Source organism: Berghia stephanieae, chromosome 7 (assembly GCF_034508935.2).
Source record: "Berghia stephanieae isolate SIO BIC M18660-M18661 chromosome 7, UCSD_Bste_1.3, whole genome shotgun sequence".
Taxonomy (NCBI): Eukaryota; Metazoa; Mollusca; class Gastropoda; order Nudibranchia; family Aeolidiidae; genus Berghia; species Berghia stephanieae.
Genome location: NC_088366.1, coordinates 59,975,985 through 59,998,906, shown reverse-complemented (window position 1 = coordinate 59,998,906; position 22,922 = coordinate 59,975,985). Strand labels below are relative to the sequence as shown.

Below are 22,922 nucleotides of genomic sequence, written 5' to 3'. Positions count from 1 at the left end.
GAACAAAGTTGATTTGCATTGAGTCAGAATTCAATCAAGTCTTAGATTGAAGAAAAAAGCCCAAAGAATCTTTCTTTAAAACAAGAAACAAAAAAAAAACCCCAAAAAACCTACAGCGTGCACCAGAATGAATAAAACAGGACAGTCTTTAAACTGCATCAATGGAAATCACATCTTGCATACAAGACCTCTAGTGCTATTGTGAGGACTGGTTCTCAGTCTCACCCGTCCTGCCGTATCTGAGGGCCATAACACAACTTGTGAAATCGAAATAAATTAAAAGCAGATTATAAATTTATATCACTTTTATTGTCATTTCATTCATATTCATGTTATTCAAACTGAAAATCATTTTTAAAAATATAGATAAGATGTTTCTCCATTATAAAGGTATGCTTGTATTCTCATCCTGTGAAAGAGAAAGAAAAAAAATAAAGAAAATTGATAATTATTACTGAAACTGTGTAGTTCCATTTTTTTAAATCTGTGATTTAAGAGCCTTAGCAAAAGCTTTGATTAAGAAAGGTTCTGATATGCAACATCACATGGTCCCATCTATCAAATTCTACTACCATTACAAATCAGCTACATAAATAGATTCATCAGTACTCTTATCTTGTTGATAAATTAAATTATAAATATAGAAAAGGATATAATAAACTTTTAAAAATAATTAGAAAGTTAAATGGTAGACAAGATAAAGAGATATTTGCCTATTTCTTTTTAAATTTCTTATTCATAACCAAGGAAGCAGGTTTCTTTTGCTATATTCTTCTTGACTTCCCTATGTAAATGTTTCTTTCGAGTGTATAACAAGCTCACAGGGCATTTGTATAAAGAAACAGGAGCCAATACCATTAAAATGGAGATACCACTGCCAAAAATTACAACGGGATAGAAATGCATTGGTTTTAACGTGTATTAGACGCTGTCATTAGAAAAAAGTTTTTTAAAATCTTTACAAACTACAGTAAGCTGCTTTTAAAATTAAGAAACGCTCGAAAGCAAAATATGGTCCTGTTCTCTCAATCACCGCTCTCTAGTCTCTAGATTATACTTGGTAGGTCAATAAAGCTGAGAGGTTTTATGAAGAATATAGAATAAAAACATTAATTCCATTAAAAAAACATAGAAGGGTCCATAATGATATATGAGGAACTCTATAAGATACAGTAACAAATGAAAGCCATTTTGATAATCTTGAAGGATATGACTCAATGATGATGATGATAATAATAATAATAATGATACTTCTTCCTGAATATAAATTGTTTAATTCCCATGGTATAGGCAGGCCAATGCTTCCAGAACAATTAAAGGAATGCAGAGACTCATTCTTGTTGTAATGTTATTTAGATCTGAAAAAAAAAGATAAGCATGGCATCCTAAACCATTTTCCCATGGTCCCATAAAAAGCAATATCATCTCACACAAAATCATAAAGTAAAATTCATATGGACCAACCAATGAATAAAAGTTATAATTATCTTATTTTATCAATTATTATCATTGGATTTATTTAACTTTATATTTATTATTATTAATTAAATGCCAATTTGAAATTAAGATAGCAATGTTTGAATGAATAACTGGATCTAACTCTACAAGTAAAATGTAAATGTGCAACTTATTCAGAGTTCATCAAGCACTTGTTACAGTCTGTTGCTTCATGTTACAGGAAAAACTCCAGTTCCATGAGCCTTATGACTCTAAAGGACCAATTATTTCAAAGTAAGATGAAATACCATTTATTGTTTAAAGAAAGTTATCAAGCACTATTTAAGGTCTGTTGCTTCATGTTACAGAAACAGGAATAACTCCAGTTCCATGAGCCTTATTACTCTAAAGAACCACTTATTTCAATGTAAGAAGAAATACCATTCAATGTTGAATATATAGACATGACCTATTTCTTAATGGTTTGCTTATATTCAATAAAAACATTAGAAAACATAATGGACCTGGAACTCAGATACCACTAGGTTGTTAAAACTAAAACCGTTGTGTCAGGTCTAATTTTATCAGAGATTTATGATCATGAAGGCAAGATTACATAACCAATGTCGATTAGCTTTTAAAAAATGGGCTTTTATTTACCTTCTGGTGAACTCATTTGATCAGTATTTCCTGTATTTAACTTTTTGATCACATAAGAAAAGTCTAATAAACATTGAATATTTTTTAATGCCTCTAGATTTCACTTTAAAGTCAAATAAAATATCTGATCACAAATAAAATTTTTGATAATTCGATCAATAGAGAGAGCTTTTCAAAATTGTTGGCTTATCATTCCTCAGGCAAAATTTAGATAAGACATCATGTCACATATCATGGTGTTTCCTATGAATTACAAAATCCTAAAAAGCTTCTTCTTCATAAAAAAACGTATGAAATAAAATTAGGTAATCTAAAGTAATCAGAGAGGTTTAGTTTTCATTTCAATCCAAGGTAAATCCGTAAAGAGTTGTGGGACCAGGCCCCACTTGATCATTACCCCCAAAATAGATTGAACTAACAGGGATGTGTATAGATAGTATGCAGATGACGTCACTCAGGCCTTTGTTATTGTTTTTGCCATCCGCGTTTGTGAGTTGTTCTCACTAAACTGTATTAACCAGACTATAAAAGTTCATGGTTACACAGAGTTTGTGTGTTGGTCCGTTATACTTCCGGATGGCAATGTTGTGAACTCCTTGGCCAACCGCATTCTATCTATAAGTATAAAACTGTAACAAAACCCCACGACCCCCACAACACTCATACAAAAACTTAAACACAGTTTTTTTCATTTTCATTCCTCTTGAGCCAAGGGAAACTCGTTGCTCATTTTAGCTGCACAGATTCATTCAATCGCTCTCCCCCCCCCCCCCCCCCCCCCCCCCCCTTTTTTTTAAAATCTTTTTTTTTTTTTGGAGCGAGTCTATTCCTTTATCCTTTTTTGTTTGGCCTTGTTCCGTTTCTGAGCATGAATTTCTTAAAATTGTTTTTATTTTTTTTTTAAATAAAAAAATATTGTTTTTTTTTTTCCTCTATCGGTCTGGGAATAACCAATTTTCGTTATTGGCAGACCCTGTCTGGGAATAATCATAGCGACGACGAAAATATCAGACCGCACTCCCTGCATTTTACAATTGTATGTTTTCTTTCACAGAGCTACCGACCAAATAAGGCGAAACGGCTTGGAAGATCCAAAACGTCATACATGTAGTTTGACACCTGCCAAATATCAAAGATGCGAGAAGGGGTTGAGTGGGACATTTTCTTTTCCCAGACATTCTCATTTTTTCACCCCTTCCTCCCTCTCTGCCATTCCTTATCCCATCGACTCTCAGCAAAAACAATAACAACAAGTCTTATGTGGCAAAAACGGCTACCAACTTAAATCCCTCAAACAACACAAGATATTGAAAATCGGTGGCAGAGACCCTTTGTCTTGTTCCTTTTCCAGTTCCAGTCATGAATAGATAATGAGAGAATGAAGACTGTTTCGAAATCTATTATTATTATCAGGTCAGGAAAGAGCGAGAGTCAATAAAATATGACAAGCGGTGAAAGCTACGCGCCACGAAAGATGAGGATTTAAAAAAACAACTTTTGTTGAGATTTCAACTACTGAGGAGGGGGGTGTCTGCTCTTTTTTTTGTTCCTTTCTGTTTTGTTTTTCGGTCAAGTTATGACTGACGCTGACACTGACACACGTTCTAGACTGTAAACGTTACCCATAAAATGTCATAAATTACGAAAAGTGTGTTCTCTCACAGAGTAGTATTCGAATCACTCACTGAATGAGCATGAAGCAGACATGAGTGAAGGAAACGTAAACTCTGTAAGTGAGAATCGGCGAGTGAAGCTGTACTGTAACTGTAACTGTAATTTGTAATGACTGACAGCAGTCAAATTGCGAAGTGAAATGAAAACAAATAAACAAAGCATTCTAAAATTATGCCGGTGAGACATCCAAAGTTAAATACCCGAACGCTATTATGGATTAACATTGAACTAAATCGTTTCCTTCTCTCAAAACCAATCGATACAAATTACAAACTCAAACACTGAAATTGGCATCTTACCTTTGCATGAGTTGGACTGCCATTCTTTTCTGGTGATTAGGAACTTTAGCAGCCGGACAACGTTGCGCACAAAACAGGTCTCCCGTTTTTGTCGTTCAAATTGTAGATAATACTCAGTCAGTTAAAAACAAATACGTACAAATAAAATAGTTATTTATTTAAATTCTTTGTATATGGCTAAATTATTCCGAAAACCAGATTTCAAATAGTTCTTGTTTTGTTCACACAAGCGCATTGATTTTGGAGAATGAGATTGACCGTGGTCTAAAAATAGACCGACAGTAATTTTTGATAAATTTTACGATTTGTTTAATAAAAAATCAATATTTAGATATTATTTGACGCGTGATCGAGTATTTATGAATATGTGTTTCTTTTGCCACATAACAGCCAAATTTTAAAGGTTATTTTTTTCTATAATTTACATTGGAACGTGAGCTGTCAAGACAGGAACATGTGGTCTGCCACGTGCTTCTAGACCTTGTTTACGTTTGGGGCACCTTCCTTTACTGTTCTATAAACTTTGAGTACTCATACTCGATATTTTTAGTATCAGATATCTACGAGAACTGCCGAAAATCGCCAAAATGATGTCGTTATTCAGAGGTTTTATCAAAAAAGTCCGTCGTTATTTGGAGGTTTTCTTTACTGATCTTAAAAAAAATCGGGACCACGGGCCAATGTCGTTATCAGGAGGTTGTCGCTATTCGGAGGTGTCGTAATCGGGAGGTTCCACTGTATTAAATTTCATTTAATAAAATAACGAACTATATTTTGAACGTCATAATTCTTTTTTATGGTAACCGCAAAAACTGTTACCTGCCTCTTGCTCTTCCTTTGCAATTCAGTTCAATTCCAAAGAAATTGCAAGGTAAACGTTGAAAAACGTGTGGTACATATACTTTATAACAGGTTTGTTTTGTAAATTGTTCTGTCTACAATGACTTCAAGTTTGGGCAAATAGAACTTATAAGCACTTTACATCAGTTTCAAAACAACAGCAGATGACCCGACCAGGTCGCCCCTCTCAACTTCCAAATAAAAGTTGTCGTGATAACTCACTCCAGTTCAAGTTCAGTGGCCGCCGGTAGGCTCACTGTACTGTAAGGTGAAACTCGTTTTTTTGGAACTTCATTTTTGGCCCTCTACTGTTTTGGTCACCATGGCGTTATTTGTGAACCTATGTGACTACTTTTGGTATCATGTTAAAGGGCACAAAACAAGCTTTCTAACACTAACGGTGTGTTTCATTCTTAATTCCTGATTGAGATTGTATTTCTCAGAAGGAAAAGGCTATTCGGACCCGAGTCAGAATTGCTTCCTGTGGCAATTCGGACTCGAGTCTGAATTGCCTCCCATGGCAATTCGGACCCTGAGTGTGAAGTGCCTCCTGTGACAATTCGGTCTTCGTAAAGACACACACACACACACACACACACACACACACATGAGTATCTCTAAGTCATTAAAAACAGAATAATCACACACACACACACTCTCACTCTCCCCCCCACCCCCCAACAACCATTTCCACAACCTAAGAGCCGGCGGCTTTTTCTCTTTGATCTCGTATCACCATGTTCTCCCCTGCGTCCAGCGCCTCGGTCGTTTGTTTGTTTTTGTTTTTTTGTTCTTAAGGGTTTTACGGCGTTTGCAACACATTTAGGTTATATCAGCGCCAGTAAAAAGGAAGAAAATGGGATAGTAAAAAGTTCTAGAATTACAATTAAAGCACCCAAGAAAAAATAAGACAAAGGGGAACTGAGAACAAATAGGGATCAGATGTAGATTCCAAGAGCATACCACCAATGTACTTAGTTTGAAATCACCTACACGTCTCATCCAGACACAAGCACAAAATCCAACAAAGAGGAACACACTCAAATGCTTACATTATACATTCAAAATAAAAATAATAATACATAACAGAGAGATGATTTACAAGGAAAAAAATATCATCTCCCAAAACAATAACTATGCATTTGACTGTTTCCCTCCCAGCCAGGATTCCGGCCAGTGCCAGGACAAAACCAAGTAATCTCATTCCGAGACAAAGACAGAAAGCATGTTGGAAAACAGATATAAAGGGATAGAAGACACAGTATGTACCTCCCTGCCCGCTATGGGAGGTCAGGATCCCCACCCAGTCGGTCGTTTGTGGGTTGTGGAGATGTTAATGGTTGCCCCCATCGTCTACTTGAGAAGTCGCTGGTTACTCCCCAATCCCATTACCAGTTGATCATTAATTTTCTCTCCTATTCAACCAGTGCTTATTTTATTAATTGGCACCTAGTTCAGTATTATCTAATAATATTAGTATTAGACGGTACTCTGCACCTACCCCAGTGGCTCTATTGTATGGTTTGCCGCCAAGAATCGCCTCTATTTTTATATTTAGAAATAAAATAGCATTTTTTAATTTAAAAAGAATTAAGATTCTGCCTTTTGTCAAAGCCCGACCCATACTGCCTTTTAAATAAAACGCTGAAAGCCCAAAGTCATATTATTTTCCTTTCCCCCCACTTTTTCGCGGCCACAAATGGCAAAATATATATTGTAGATATGTCATGCATCTACCTTTTGCAACATGCTCATGGCAAATCAAATAAATCTTCCAACACAAAGACACTCTTTTATCTATGCGAGGGCAAATTGATTGTTAACGTTAACAATAGCGACTACAATTGTAATCTCCCAAAGACCACGAATATTTAGATTGTTTTTGTTTTTTAAGTCGCTTGCAACACATTTAGGTCTTATCAGCGCCATTAAAAAGGGAGAAATTGGATAGTTAAAAGTTCTAGAATTACAATTAAAAAGTACCCAAGAAAAAGTAAGACAAAGGAGAATAATAGATCACCGCTTTTGAAGGTTAGTCATCTTCGGGAGTTCTAAAATGTGACTTGCTCGCTCATTCGCCCTCCTACCGACTGACAACTTACAACTGAGAACGAGCACCTTCCCCCCACCCTACCACGCTTCACTTTCGACCCATCGTCCACTTCCGACACTTCCTGTGATTGCGCAGGCGCATTGTGGCAAGAGTCCGAATTGCCACGAGAAGCAATTCAGATTCGGGTCCTAATTGCCACTTCGTTCTCAGAAAGCTAATGAAGTAAAAATTTTTCAATTTTTGAATTATAAGAACTTTTAAATCATGGATACATTTTAATTATACATGATACATCGATAGACAATTAATTGGAGATAATCTCGTGTCAAGTTTAATAAAAATTGAAAAACTCACTCACTCGTCATCAACCGCAACCCCACTTTTTATTTTTAGGACAAAAACCTCTTTTTTTTTTTTTCCATTTTCATTTAACTTTAACCTTAAATTTTTCAATACTTTCCATACATAATAATGAATTATATAAAAATAAGCTTATTTTCTGAGCTTTAAAATGATACCGAAAACTTGCCATTTATTTTTTAATTGAAACTAAATTACTGAAAACAATAAGTGGGTCATGTTGACTGCAAAACCCAAACTTTCCCAGATCGCCGCGAGATGCTGGTTTTGAGGCAGCAGTGCGATCACAGATTCTGTCAAATTGACTAAAAATTTCAACAGAAACATAGAAATATCTCTGGAACCATTAGTCATAGAGAAACAAAGGCTGCCTCTATTCTCATCATGGGTGAGAATAGAAAAAGTCGAGCTCTCACCCTGTGTGAGAATAGAAAAGCGTTCGACCTCAATCCGGGTGAGAATAGAGGTAGTGGCACCTTTTCGCTATTCTCAACCCTGTACTAACCAACAGGTAGGGTTAGCTTAGCCACCGCCCCTTCTCGATATTCTCACCCGATCATCATCTCTCTCGTGACTGCTTTTAGTGGTACTGGACATAAGGAGGGTGAACATACATGTCATGTATATGGAAGAATTTAGACTGGATGGGCTTGAGATATGGGAAGCTTGCTGGAAATCTGTATACACAGGAGTTAAAGATTATCGATCCTAAAAGACTGCTAATCACTTACACCTATAAGTAAGAATAAGTCTTTTAAATAAATCAAATCACATAGGCTCCTAAAATTTGACCTTTATGACATTATGTATAGAAAACATGCTACCAATGGTCGGCCGCATTATTAGTATTGTCAAAGTTGTATAATGTAAAGATATTTGAGTTGTAATGTGCCCCTACTGCCGCTTAAATTAGTTTATGATGGACATCCAGTTTTTATTACATGCATAGGAGATTGCCTGCTGTGGTAGGCATGCCGGCTATCAAGATTGCAGGAGAAAGCCTGTCGGCTAATTTTCAGTGATGATTTTCTCAGAAATGTTCCTCTGATTTTAACATGACACTTCTGTTTTTATGACGTCAGTCCTGACAGATCGGTGTCAATCAATGGATTATGAGTTTTCTTTTGTTCAGTCTTTTTCTAGGTTTTGAATGAAGGGATCATTGCCCAATTTACCACCATGTTGACAAATAAAGTTTTCATCAAGAAAAGGAAGAATGGTGGTGTGATCAAGATTGTAAGGGAGCATTATCTCCGCGATGACATAAGTTGTGGTTCCCTGGCTTGTGACAAGGATTGTGAACCGTCAGACAAAGATCGGCTGGAGGAAAATCCCATCAGTTCTAGCAGTCTCTTTACCAAACCTCACTATATCATCCCTGATACCAATGTTGTGCTTCACCAGGTTTGTGGTAGTCGTGAATGACTTTATGCTTGAAAATTAATTTAATTAATTAAGATTAATTAAAACTCATGCACCGATATAATAATATTTATTAACCATTAGGAAAATTGGATTTGCTCCTTCTCTATATGCTTTATTATTCTGACATCTCTAATGGTGCAGCACGGCTCAACGGTACAGTCTTTGCTTCATACTGAAAGATACCAAGTACAAGTACCCACTGTGCTGTGTGGTCTTGAGCAAGTAACATCGCTCTAGCTCAGTTGGTGGTACCGAATTAATGTCTGGGTTTGTCCAGTCTTCTCTTGGAATAGACTCTAAAGACAAATTTCCCAGATGGAATGATTAAAGGGAATATTATTTATTTTATTATCTGATGTTAGTTCTCAACTTTTTTTTTTTGTTTTCTACACAAGGTTGCCGATTTTTGTATATTTATGGAATTCAATATTTTAAAAAAACCTCAGTATTTTCTAATCACCGGCCAAACAGAAAAAAAGAAGTATCTAGTGTCTTTTTACTGGAATATAGGGGTCAATTGATGTGTGCACATAAAAATTTCAGTAAATTTTTGCCTCTTTAATCGGCAATTTACTTAAGTGAAATGTGGCATGATGAGTTTTGCTGGAAATGTCAAAGCATTTCATTTTAAGAATTAACAATTCAGATTTAGTAGAATTGATGATGAAATATTTATGTTAATTTTGTTTTATTTTTGTCCTCAGATTGATGTTTTAGAAGATCCATCTGTAAAAAATGTCATCATTTTACAGATTGTCCTAAATGAGGTTTGTGGTCAATAAATTTAGACCTTGAATATTCACAATGTTTGAATTAAAAAAAAAATTGTGTGTGTGTGTGTGTGTGTGTGTGTGTTTGTATGTGTACATTTGAAATTTCTGTCACATATATGATTAGCTATAATTATTTTGCATTAGGGGCAATAAGTGCTTCATGCATCTCAATGGATACGATACAATGCAAATGTAGTTGTAGTCTCTAGCAATTCAACATAAATAGTTCAGCATATTAATATTTTTCAGTGGAAATGCCTTTCACTTGGCCATATATTTAGTCACATGGTTCTATTTAGAGGAAACATTACTTTCATTGTGCTCATGTCTTTATCTGTTGTTAATACGGCATGATCTAATATCAAAGACAATTTCACAGCTTCAAGTTTTACTCAGACTTGTTCACAGTCAAGAAATCTCAAAGAATATTTTCAAATGTTTACTTTTACAGGTCAAACACAGGAGTGCCCCAATCTACAGGAGAGTCAAGGACATCATTGGCACGTCATCCAAATGTTTCCACACATTTTGTAATGAATTCAACATGTAATGATTATTTTTTACTATTTTATCTGATCATCCAATGTCTGAATGGCTAGGGAAATGTATTTAAATCATAAAGTATAAAGTAAAAAAAAGGCTCTATTAAAATTGTTTCATTAATGTGAGCAAGACATTAATTATAAACACAAACCTCATCAGGTTTACCAGATATCTTAAAGGTAATCAATAGGTGCTCTTCAGTGCAATTTAATGAAACCATTTTCAAATCCTATTGATTTATTGTTAATGATTTTTTTTTTTTTTTTACTTAATAGGATTACCTCAGCAGATTAAATGATTAAAATGTATACCGTAAACATAACCCATTTTCTCTCCTGGCCCCCTACTCTCCCCCCTTTGCCTGTACTCTGTAATTTAGTAACCAAAAAAAGGGTTCAAAACATTTTGTTTTATTTATTTGCTAAAGGCATACATATGTTGAACGACAACCAAAAGAGACAGCGAATGATCGTAATGACAGGGCCATCCGCAACGCTGCTTCATGGTACAGCAACCACCTCAAAGACGTTGGGATTGATGTTGTTCTTCTGACCAATGATGCAGACAACAGGAAAAAAAGATTAGAAGAAAAACTGAATGCCTTTACAAGTATTTAACCCTTTTTATTATTTGGATTTTAAAGCATATTACAAATCAGTCTGAGAGCAATAACAGTTGCTGCAGTTCTTAAAAACTGAAAACTGAATACCCTTTTCGAGTTCACCATGAATGAAAGTAAAACAACATTCATATCAACTCGAGAGAATTAAGTTTTAATTGTATTGGACTTATTTCTGATTCTATATCTCTACTTTTAGAATAGTCCTTTGGACCCATAATGCTCATTTGGCTGGAGTCTCTCATGAGATCTGCAAAAGTAAAAAACGCTTGCAGTTACTTGTTAATTTTTAAATTTAATACTATTCTTTATCAATGTACATTCTACCAGGTCTTTCAGACCCTGCTACCTTATCATTGCTGGATGGTCATTGGGGGAGGGTGTGGGATCAGAGAAACGTTTTTTGAGATCAATGCCTATTCTTTTAAATTGAATTAAAATTAAAATCCGTTTATTCATCCCCAAGGGGAAATTTGTCTTTAGGGTCTATTTCAAGGGTAGACCGGAATAACCCAGGCATTAGCCGCAGTGCAGCGCCGCAAAGTGAGCTAGGGTGAGGTGACTTGCTTAAGGTCAGACAACGAGGCGGGTAGTCGAATTTGGTACCTTTGTGGTAAGAAGCAAAGACTGTACTGCTGAGCCACTGTTGAAAATACTCAAACCAATCTAATTGTTACCTCCCTTATTTGGTGCCTTGCGCATGACTGTAGAGTAGTGGGCGTAAGGGTAGACCGGCAATCGGCCATTGTTGTTTTTTTGGATGGAACGTTGATTATTATCAAACATTAAAATTCTGAAACTAGCTGACTCGTTGTTGTTTTATGTGTTGTAACACATTTATTATAGCCACACTGCCCCCTGTAATATTGTGGAATCACTCAACTGAGAAGTGTTAAGTGATTAAATGTAAGAGAACTGGTGCTTGTGAGGCGAATGTTATCATTGCTGGTTGGTCATTGGGGAGAGAGTGGGGTCAGAGAAAAGTTTCGAGATCAGTACCTCTTATTTTGCTTGTGAGGCGATTTTTATGTTATTATTGCTAGATAGTCATGGGGGAGGGAGTGGGGTCAGAGAAACCTTTTGACTGTACCTAGGATCAATACTTATTCTTTTGCTTGTTGGGAAAATGTTATCATCGGTGGATGATCACAGGGGAAGGAGTGGAGTCAGAGAAAAAGTTTGATTGTACCAGGATCACTACCCTTTCTTTTACTCTTTTGCTTCTGAGGCGAATGTTATCATTGCTGGATGAATAGGGCATCCTGTTTTCAGGATACCTTTCTTTCTTTTTCTTTTTTTTAAAAGTATAAACTCTTTATTATTTTTATTATTTCAGTCCATGAATATGTCAAGAGCTTATCAAACCAATCTCTCGTGGACAGGCTGGCTAATCCACTCAATAAAACAGTAAGATGTTGTAACTGTTGTGAATACATGACTTGAGTCAGATTAATTTTACAAATAAGATTTAGTGTGTGATAAAGAAGATGATTGATAATTTATAGGAGTAATTGTTTATAAAAATAACACTTCTCATTTATGTGTTTAATTTTCTCTTTTATCTTTAAATAAATATTTATTTGTTGGGCTTATTCAATGTTTGATTCATTACTAAATTTTATCATTACGACTTTATATTTTGATATATCAATTGGTGGTCCATCAAAAGAAGGTTTTAAAAAACATTAGGGAAAAGAAATTTAAATACATCTTTGCATCTCTTCCCCTCTGCCCCCCCCCCCCCCCCGCCCAACACACCTAAATTTTAAGTACAAGCGTGCTCACAATCCATAGTTTAAAACCTATCAAATTAAAAGATGATATGTTTTTTTTTGTTTTTAATTTATTTATTTTTTTATCGTTACAGGATATTGATGACAAAAAAGCCTTATTTTCAGAGCATCTTGGATTGGCAGAGATCCAGAAAGGGATAAGAATAGGAAAAATATTACAGGGAACTTTACATATTAGCAGGGAAAACTACTTGGAAGCAAATGTTGGTGTCAGGGACAAGGATACCATGGTATGCTTATCAATATCACTCACTCTCGTGTTTGATTTCCATTCTTAGTCCAAGTACAAACACTCACTAATCTCCAATTTATATTTTTATTTTTAACAATTTCTTGATGATGATGACCATTGTTGGTGTTGTTAGTATTATTATTATTATTATTATTATTATTATTATTATTATTATTATATTATTATTATATTATTATTATTATTATTGTTATTGTTATTGTTATTGTTATTAGTATTCTTCTTCTTATTATTATTATTATTACTATTATTTGTGTATGCAAATTGATTAATTAATATTTTCGGCACAGAATATAGGAGTGAGAAATATTAGCTCAATAAATAAATAATGTCAAGAGCACTGTCACACGCTTTAGAGAAATAAAAATAATCAAATAAAACAAATCTAGGGATTTAGGTTTAATTTATCTTACTTTTTGAAAATTAATTTTATTTATTTTTTGTTGAATGTGTATGTGACTTATTTGCTGTTATTGATTCGACAGGTGTTCGTACAAGGTCTTCAGAACCTAAATCGGGCTGTCAATGACGATGTGGTTGCTATTGAAATGTTACCAGAGGAACAATGGAGTTGCCCCTCCTCTCTCGTATTGAGGGAGGATGAAGTGAAAGATGAGGAGGATGAAGAGAACAGAGAAAATAATGATAATGTAAGTCAACAAAGCAGTATAATAATTTGAATAGAGCAAGTCAGACTTATTCGATTGGCAGTTGTGATCAATAATGTACTCAAATTCTGTGGAAGACATGTCAACTCTGGACTCGTTCGAGTTATGTCCCTTGCAACCATTGCTAGGGCATAACAAATACATATATTTATATATCAATTATTTTATGGTTTAACAATATAATATCATATATTATGTATTTTTATATTTAAATTCATTTTTTTTTTCTTTATAGGAATCTCTCCTAGAAAATCTTGTTCCCAAAGAATTGCGACAGCCTACAGGAAAAGTTGTTGGGATCATCAAGAGAAATTGGAGACAGTATTGTGGTATTTTACAGCCTTCCATCATAAAAGAGGTCAGTATTTATTTTTTTTTATTTTTTTTTTTTTTAGGTTTTTATTTTTAGATCTCATGGCGGTATAGGGTTTTTAAAAGCAAAAAATTACATTCACTCAACTCAGCAAGTAGATTGTCCCATAAGCGGAACATTTTTTTGGGGGAAAGGATGGGGGGTTTTTATGTAACCTTTCTATTCCTAAGACCTGATATGACAGATAATTTTGTAAATGCCAATATACCCTAATGAGACTTGAGTCAAGTTTACTATGGTAAGTAATAATAATATACAGTTGCATCTCTCTAATCCAAGACTCTACAATCTGAATGTCTCCATTATCTGGGCAGGTTGCCTGGGGATAGATTTGGTTTTTCTTTATTTGTGCGGCTATGTGGTCTTGTGGTATGACACTCGCTTTCGGATTGGAAGGTCCTGGGTTCGAGCCTCGCTCGACGCATAATTGAGTCCTTGGAGAAGGCTCTTTACTCAAATTCTCTCACCATACTCCCGTGTAAAATGAGTACCTGGCCGTTTACAGCGATGTCTCTGTCCGAAAAAATTGTAATTTCACCTAACAGGCGTCTTGTCCCGTCCTTCATGTTAAATGTTGCTGTTGACCAGGGACCCCTTGTAAATCGCTTTGAGCATGTTTAGTTGATATTGCGCTAAATTTTATTTTTATTTGTACGCATTAGGAAATGATTCCACTATCAAGATAACTCTGTGTAATCCGAACAAAATGCTGGGAACAGAGGTGAACAGAGGAGTTCGGATTGGAGAGATGTGAATGTAATTTGAATCTTTCAAACTTATTTTTTTTTTTCTTTTTTTTTTACAGAGAACAAGACACTTGTTCATTCCAGCCGACAAAAAAATTCCAAAGGTGAGAATTGAGACAAGACAGGCAGAGACATTGAGCTCCAAGCGGATTATCGTGGCTATTGACAGCTGGCCCAGGAGCTCCAGATATCCGTTGGTATGTGTGGTAGTCTAAGTCTTTTCAAAACACATTTCATCCTTCTTTATAATGGTTTTAGCACTTGCTTAGTAGGTGAAATACTAATTGTTAAACTTGTTAATAATAATAATAATAATAATGATGACGATGACGACGAGGATGATGATAATAATAATAATGATAATAAATCTCACAAAATGGAAAGCATTCAGTGGTTAACATTGCATGTAAATATATGAATCTTATAATAATAATAATAATAATAATATAATCATCACAACAAATTTACTTCACAATGCACGCAGACATCCTTGGCAGATTAATACAACAGGGAACATAATGTTTTTAATGCATTAAAATAATAGATCTATCATAATTTGTAATATTGCATAATATTATGAGTGTAAAGGAATGTTTTTATTTTTCAAGATGAATAGTGTCATTCTAAATATTCTCTTCTGGGATCGTAGTGAATAACGAGTTAATAAATAAGTTTCACCAATTTCAATTTCAGGGACACTTTGTTCGATGTCTTGGTGAAGTCGGTGATAAAGAAACTGAAAACGAAGTCCTTCTTTTGGAACATGATGTCCCACATAGCAATTTCTCAGAGGCAGTCCTAAGCTTCCTACCTAAAATGCCCTGGACTGTGAAAGAAGAGGTGAGTCTGTGCTTGCTTTGATCATAATCAGTATTAATGTAGGTCTTGTAAAATTCATTTTCCACATTAAAACCTTCTAGAAGAGAGTATATTTTTGATAAGTCAGCAATATACAGGTCTCTTAGGTCATTTAGATTCTGTGATGCTCTTTAAATGAAAGCTCCACTTAAATGCACCAAATTTGATTTGGGGCAGCAAGGCTCAGTGATACGGTCTTTGCTTCGTACCCGAAAGGTACTAAGTTCGATCACTCATGTCATCATGTTGGAAAAAAGATCAACATTGAACAAAAATTGTCTTTCCAGTATAAGGTCTTGATTTAAACCAACCTATCCAAAGGATAGCAAGCAATTGCTATTCTCCATTTCGCACTGTAGAAATAATAATAATAATAATAATAATAATAATAATAGTGCACATTTATTAAGCGCAGCTTATCCCGCTATATTATGCATGCTGTGAGCGCGTGAACTGGGATAAAAACTGGTTCCATGCGCCTTAAGCTCCAAAGGACTTCTATCCTGAGAAAGGATAGTGAGAAATTTGGGCTAAGTTTCTTGCTCGAGAAAAAAAAACCCAAATGACAACAGCTGGTCTCTTGGTTGGATATGCAATGCTTATCCAATCAGCCATCATGCCAAATTTACTGAAATTGTGATAATTTTTTTTTTTTTTTTTTTTTTTTGTGAAGGAAGGAGAGATTGATTATTCAATTGGTTTTCTTTTTTTTTCTGTTGTAGGATTTGAAGCGACGCAGAGATCTACGTCATTTGAATGTATGCAGTGTTGATCCTCCTGGATGTACAGATATTGACGATGCTCTCCATTGTAGGGATTTGGATAATGGAAATTTGGAGGCAAGCTTTGTACTTAATAACATTTGAATATGTGTACAAATTCTTTTTTTTTTTTTATGTTGTACAATCTAAGCCGAAGGACGTATTTTTTTTTAAGAATAATTTTTATATTTTAGCGAGGGCTTTTCATTCATGTGTTATTTAATAACATTGAATATGTTTTAATTAATTTTTTTTTATGTTGTACAATCTTAGTCGAAGGAAGTATTTTTTTTTTTTCATAATTTTTTTTTATTATAGCGAGGGCTTTAAAAAAATTCATGTGTTATTTTATCTCTCTGTCTTTCTCTTTATGATCAGGTCGGTGTACACATTGCAGATGTTTCTCACTTCATTCAGCCTGGCAATGCATTAGATAAAGAAGCTGAAAACAGAGGAACTACTGTTTACCTGACTGACAAGGTGAGACCCCATCGATTTTTTTCTGTTTCATGGATGTGTGTCTATGTGTGTGTGTGTGTGTGTGTGTGTGTGTGGGCAGTATGGCTCAGTGGTACGGTCTTTGCTTCATACCCGAAAGGTACTGAGTTCGATTACCCGCTGTGCTGTGTGGTCTTGAGCAAGTCACCTTGCACTAGCTCAATTTTTCGGTGCTGCACTGTGGCTGACGCCTGAGTCATTCCAGTCTTCCCATGGAACAGACCCTAGAGACAAATTTCCCCTATGGGATGAATAAAAGGAATTTTATTTTTAAATTATTTTAGTCACAGAGAATGCCGTATGCATACAATGTGTTGACATCAAAGTCACAGAGAAATCCATATGCATACAATGTGTTGACATCAAAGTCACAGAGAATGCCGTATGCATACATCAAATTAGATCTGTTCATTATGATTTTTTCATTCCATATATTTTGTACATAAAAGCAAATTGAAAGATCCAAATTAAATGTTTTCTAAATACTAATTGACTATCCGCTCCCTCCGAAAAAAAAAAAAAAACCCACTCCAAGCAACTTTTAGTGTTAAAAAATTCATATATTTATCATTGGTCCATCAGGTTTTTTTTTGTTTGTTTTTTTATTTGTCTACAAGAAAAAAAAAGTAAATTTATATTGTAATTTTCTAATGTCAAGTTTTAATTTCACAGCGAATTGACATGGTACCTGACCTACTCAGCTCTAATTTATGTTCTCTTAGAAGCAAAGTCAACAGGTTAGTGTTATGACATAAGCAGTTATTTTCCTTTCAATCATCTTAAACCAATGGGGTTTTTTACGAAGAACTTAAGTTCATATCTCGTGCATAACTTATCTCTGTCTTGTGGCGATCTCCGTTTCCTACGAACTACGAAGACTTACCACATACTGCTGACTGCAAGACTACTCTACTCGCCAGATCAGACAAAAACGTAAACACGAGAGAACTCATTAAATTTATAAAATTCACTACACATTGCTTTCATTGTTTGTTGTTTCCAGTAAAGTAGATGCTACATTGGTGACCCCGACTTAAAACAACTTAAGAGATAGGTATATATTATTATTATTACTATTTACCAGTTCAACTCTTCACAAGAACATAATAATAATAAACATGTCTATCGACGCCGTAGCATTGAAATTGCCCACATTCTGGACCACTTGTCCTTCAGCGTGGTTTGCACAAAGCGAGGCACAATTTGCCTTACGCGATATAGCAAGCGATGAAACAAAGTACTACTATGTAGTGGCTGCCTTAGACTCAGACACAGCAACTAGAGCCCTTGCTATTCTATCATCACCACCCAAGGAAGGTAAATATGAAATACTGAAAAACTTCCTGCTGTCTGCGTTCGGCCTTTCGGAAACAGAGAGAGCGGAATCTCTACTCAACATGAATGGTTTGGGCGACTTAAAGCCATCTGAGTTAATGGGCAGGATGTTAGTGCTCCTCGGCAAACACAAGCCCTGTCTGCTCTTCAGACAGTTATTCTTAAGACAACTTCCAGCAAACATCAGACTTCAATTAGCAAACTCGTCCAACCTGGATGATTACAGGGCACTTGCCAGAGAAGCTGACAATTTTTTCTACGCTGCTCACTCAAACTCTAACTCCTTTTCAATTTCTCATACTACTTGTGAAGTTGACACACCAACCATGACCAGTGAAATAGATTCCCTCTGCTGGTACCATCAACGGTTTGGTTCAAATGCCCGTCATGTGCACAAACATGCAAACTCTTCAATTCATTTAAGAAAAACAAGAAGAACCAGGGAAACGCCAAGCCGGGTCAACAGTAAATTCTGCTGTCGACCCGGATTCTTACTCAGCCAACGCGCCCACATCAAAAAATCTCCAACTCATCGTCGTCGATGAAAATTCAAACCGACGTTTTTTAGTAGATACTGGAGCTCAAGTATCTGTCACACCCGCCTCTGTGCCAGACAAAAGCTTGGGTTCCACTGATCTCGCATTACAAGCTGCTAATGGTTCTACAATAAAAACATACGGATGCTTCGAAACTAACATACGTATTGGATCGCGTTCATTCAATGCACGACTTATCAAAGCTGATGTCAAACGTCCCCTACTTGGAGCAGATTTTCTACGTCATCATAATCTGCTTGTGGATATTCGTGGTCGACGCCTTATCGACGCTGAAACGTTTTCGCACGTACCTTGTTCAGTAAGTTCAGTTTGCGCAAACGCCAAACTCTCACCACTCGAGCCGAACTGCAATGCATTCAGAAAATTATTGAATAACTATCCAGAACTACTTCAACCAACATTTTCAACGGCAACTGTGAAACATGGCGTGCAACATTTCATCACAACCAAAGGTCGCCCAGTATTCGCACGTGCTCGTCGCCTGGCTCCAGAAAAACTCTTGTGTGCAAAAAAAGAATTTTTGGAAATGGAGAAAATGGGCATAATTCAAAAATCAAAGAGCCCTTGGGCTTCCCCATTACACATGGTCCCCAAGGCTGATGGCACAATGCGTCCCTGCGGAGATTTTCGTCGACTTAACGATGCTACTATACCAGATCGATATCCTGTCCCACACATTCATGATTTTACAGCAAACTTAGACGGTAAGATCATCTTCTCGAAGATCGACCTTGTCAGAGGATACCACCAAATTCCAGTCGCTCCAGAAGACGTCCCAAAAACGGCAGTGATAACCCCTTTCGGCCTTTGGGAGTTCTTAAGAATGCCATTTGGATTAAAAAATGCAGCACAAGCATTCCAACGTTTAATGGACTCCATTTTACAAGATTTAGACTGCGTATTTTGTTATTTAGACGACATTCTGGTTGCAAGTTCAACTGAGGCAGAACACATGGAACATCTCAAAATCGTATTCGAAAGACTTAGAAACCAAGGCCTCGTTATCCGTCTTGAGAAATGTCTTTTCGGTGTGAGATCTCTTAACTTCCTTGGCCATCACATCTCGCATTCTGGATCTGTCCCAATGGCGACAAAAATTGAGGCTGTTAAACAATTTCCACAACCAAAAACCATCAAGTCACTTCAAGAGTTCCTCGGGATGTTGAATTTTTACCATCGTTTCATTCCGAGACTAGCTGAAATACTTCGACCCCTATATAGTGCTTTGAAAGTCAAAAAACAACGTCAAGCACTTACGTGGACGCAAGAAATGGTGAAAGCCTTTACTGACGGTAAAAATGCACTAAGTAACGCTACAATGTTAGCCCATCCTTGCTTGAACTCACCCCTCGCTTTAACGTCTGACGCCTCCGACCAAGCTGTGGGCGCTGTCCTTGAACAACTTAATCATCAAGGTAATTGGGAACCATTGGCATTTTTCAGCAGGCAGTTACGTAAACCTGAACAGAAATACAGTACCTTTGATAGGGAGTTGCTTGGTATTCACTTAGCCATCCGTCATTTCCGTTTCATCATTGAAGGGAGACAATTCGCTATTTTTACTGACCATAAACCATTAATCCATGCCATGTCCAAATCAACTGAACCATGGTCAGCTCGTCAACAAAGGCACTTATCTGCCATATCCGAGTTCACAACTGACATCCGACACATTTCTGGAAAAAACAACACTGTCGCAGATTGTCTCTCAAGAGCAGTTACAAACTCAGTCTCAATTGGCATCGACTATCAAGCTATGGCAGAATCCCAAGAAAATAGCATTGACATACAGGCTTACAAAACTGCATTAACAAGCCTCAAAATCGTCAAAACATCCGTTGACTCGGGTCCAGAGTTAATTTGTGACATCTCAACTGGCTACCCAAGACCTATCGTTCCTACCAACTTCAGAAGACCGTTTTCGAAATTATTCACAATATGAGACATCCTGGAGTTAAGGCCACAGTCAGACTTATCAGCAAGAAGTTTATCTGGCATGGTCTTAAGAAAGAAGTGTCAGCATGGGTTAAGCAATGTCACAACTGCCAATCTTCGAAAATTCAAAAACATATACGAGCACCGTTAGAAACATTCCATGTCCCAGGAAAGCGATTCTCACATATAAACATTGACCTCGTTGGACCATTACCTCAGTCAAGGGGGTTCACCCATCTCCTTACTATAATTGACAGGAACACCCGATGGCCTGAGGCAATACCGTTACAAACCACAACAACAGAAGAATGTGCAAAAGCCCTGATCTCCAATTGGATCTCGCGGTTTGGTATTCCTGTTGATATGACTTCTGACAGGGGCTCACAATTTACATCCACAGATGGCCAGTCAACTTGGTGTGCAGATTCATCACACAACTGCGTATCACCCTCAGTCCAACGGCATGATTGAACGGTTTCATCGGTCCTTGAAATCATCCCTCAAAGCTCGTCTAATAACTCCAAATTGGGTGGATGAACTACCTTGGGTTCTGCTTGGTTTAAGAACTTCACCTAAGGATGATATCGGTCATTCTCCAGCTGAATTAGTATACGGAGAACCTTTAACAATCCCTGGAGAGTTTATACCCGACCATCCTTCAGACTTCCACGCTAAAGACTTTTTGGCAACCTTTCGGCAAAACGTGTCCCTTCATTCACCACGGCCAACACATCATCACGGCTATCATCAAACAAATTTACCCAAGAACTTGATGTCAGCAAAATATGTTTACATCCGTGTTGACACCCACCGAGGACCCCTTCAGAAGCCGTATACAGGTCCCTATGTTGTCATAACCCCTGGAGATAAACAATGCCTGATCGATGTTGGTGGCAAAGCAGAACGGATTTCGATTGACCGACTTAAACCTGCATTTGTCGATTCTACGCAACCAGTTTCCCTTGCCACCCCACCTCGTCGTGGACGCCCACCGAATACGAACAGAAACATACAAAACTTCCGTACTGCTTCTGATGATACTAACGTAGTGCCTACTAAGAAGCTATCTCGATCAGGACGTACCATTAAACGACCTCGGTACTACGAAGATGACTAGTCCGTGTTTGGGGGGGCATGTGTGGCGATCTCCGTTTCCTACGAACTACTAAGACTTACCACATACTGCTGACTGCAAGACTACTCTACACGCCAGATCAGACAAAAACGTAAACACGAGAGAACTCATTAAATTTATAAAATTCACTACACATTGCTTTCATTGTTTGTTGTTTCCAGTAAAGTAGATGCTACAGTCTCTCATATTTACACACAATTCAGAATTGAAATAGTAAATCTCTTTTTCGTTTTTTAAAAAATTGGAGAAAGGTGATTGGGGGAGGGGGGGGGAATTGTTTAGCCATAATTATTTTTTCACAATCTGAGAATATATTCTATAAATAGGACGGAGGTCAAAATTGGTCTGTATAGCCCATGGAACACGGTATTACTGACAAATCTAAAAGTTATAAAACTTTTTTACAGATTGATATACGAGTGAGTACCTTACAAACCTTTCATAAATTAAGGGTAATTCTATCACCCGATGACTCAAATTATTATTTATGCCATTTATAAAACCTGCTAGGGCATAATGATCGGTCATTTGATGTTGGGAATCACCATCTAGCCACCCTGTTGCCAGATTCATATGCACGCATCTACAAACTTTATTACTGGACCGAATTTGATCGTTGACCCCTCAAAAGGTTTCAACACACTCAGATTCTAGCAGGCTTTTTGGCTGCTCCAGAGAGCGTGCTAGAATCCAGTGAGTAATGTATCACACTTTAGTCTTCTTGACAGAGAGAAGAATGAATTTTTGCCCAGCAATTATTGATCATTCTTACCTTACAGATTCGCCTTTTCTGTGTTGTGGGAAATGACGCAAGATGGAGAAATTGTCAAAACAGAGTTCATGAAAAGCATCATCGATTCTAAGGTATTTCCTGAGAATATTTTCTATTTGTAATCCTCCTTGAGCTTCAGCTTTTTAATATTGTGCAATATCCTAGATCCTCTGAAATGTGCTCAAGTAGTCCCAAACCAAAATCAACACCTCACATGTAAGAAGACATGGCAGCTGTAGGACACTATCACAGTTTTTTTTCTCGATAGAGACGCTGCTGTTTTGGACTAGTACTCATTTTACACTTGAGTGCAATGAGAATATGTGAGTAAAGAGCCTTTTTCCAAGGACACAACTTTGGGATTGAACTTTAACCAGGAGCCCTTTAATTGTTGCAATTTTACGAGCGATAAATTTCGATTCTGCAGATTTTTGGAAGAACATGTTCAGATTTTTTCCTCCAAAATGGGAATTGTGTGTTGGAATATTTTGTGGGAATTTGAATGTTATATTACTATTACTGTTTTGAAATTTAACTATATGCATATTCATATTTTTA

At 36.5% G+C, this 22,922-nt stretch overlaps 1 protein-coding gene and 1 long non-coding RNA gene across 8 annotated transcripts in view; one reads left to right on the top strand and one right to left on the bottom strand.

Annotated features, from left to right (window-relative positions):
• Positions 1–287: 287 nt before the first annotated feature.
• On the bottom strand, positions 288–4,569 carry LOC144977579 (uncharacterized). Of its 5 annotated transcripts, none has more exons than XR_013646337.1 (3): positions 4,071–4,569; positions 1,252–1,358; positions 288–409 (listed from the first exon to the last, which is right to left on the bottom strand). It is a non-coding gene; the product is annotated as an uncharacterized LOC144977579 (long non-coding RNA). The 5 variants fall into 5 exon arrangements; XR_013646338.1 differs by lacking the exon at positions 4,071–4,569 and adding an exon at positions 3,426–4,064; XR_013646340.1 differs by lacking the exon at positions 4,071–4,569 and adding an exon at positions 3,783–4,064.
• A 307-nt stretch (positions 4,570–4,876) lies between these two features.
• Positions 4,877–22,922, top strand: part of LOC144977578 (exosome complex exonuclease RRP44-like) — a 30,140-nt gene continuing 12,094 nt past the window's right edge. Inside the window, exons 1-15 of one of the 3 annotated variants that reach the window (XM_078922946.1) lie at positions 4,877–4,941; positions 8,456–8,727; positions 9,453–9,515; positions 9,973–10,067; positions 10,492–10,673; positions 12,020–12,090; positions 12,551–12,706; positions 13,212–13,376; positions 13,630–13,752; positions 14,573–14,710; positions 15,207–15,353; positions 16,094–16,210; positions 16,511–16,612; positions 17,303–17,367; positions 22,372–22,456. In XM_078922946.1, the coding sequence (XP_078779072.1) occupies positions 8,503–8,727; positions 9,453–9,515; positions 9,973–10,067; positions 10,492–10,673; positions 12,020–12,090; positions 12,551–12,706; positions 13,212–13,376; positions 13,630–13,752; positions 14,573–14,710; positions 15,207–15,353; positions 16,094–16,210; positions 16,511–16,612; positions 17,303–17,367; positions 22,372–22,456 (1,734 nt within the window). In that variant the 5' untranslated portion in view covers positions 4,877–4,941; positions 8,456–8,502. Of the gene's footprint in view, positions 4,983–8,455; positions 8,728–9,452; positions 9,516–9,972; positions 10,068–10,491; positions 10,674–12,019; positions 12,091–12,550; positions 12,707–13,211; positions 13,377–13,629; positions 13,753–14,572; positions 14,711–15,206; positions 15,354–16,093; positions 16,211–16,510; positions 16,613–17,302; positions 17,368–22,371; positions 22,457–22,922 lie in introns of all 3 variants that reach the window. The other 2 variants (XM_078922945.1, XM_078922947.1) reach the window with 2 other exon arrangements.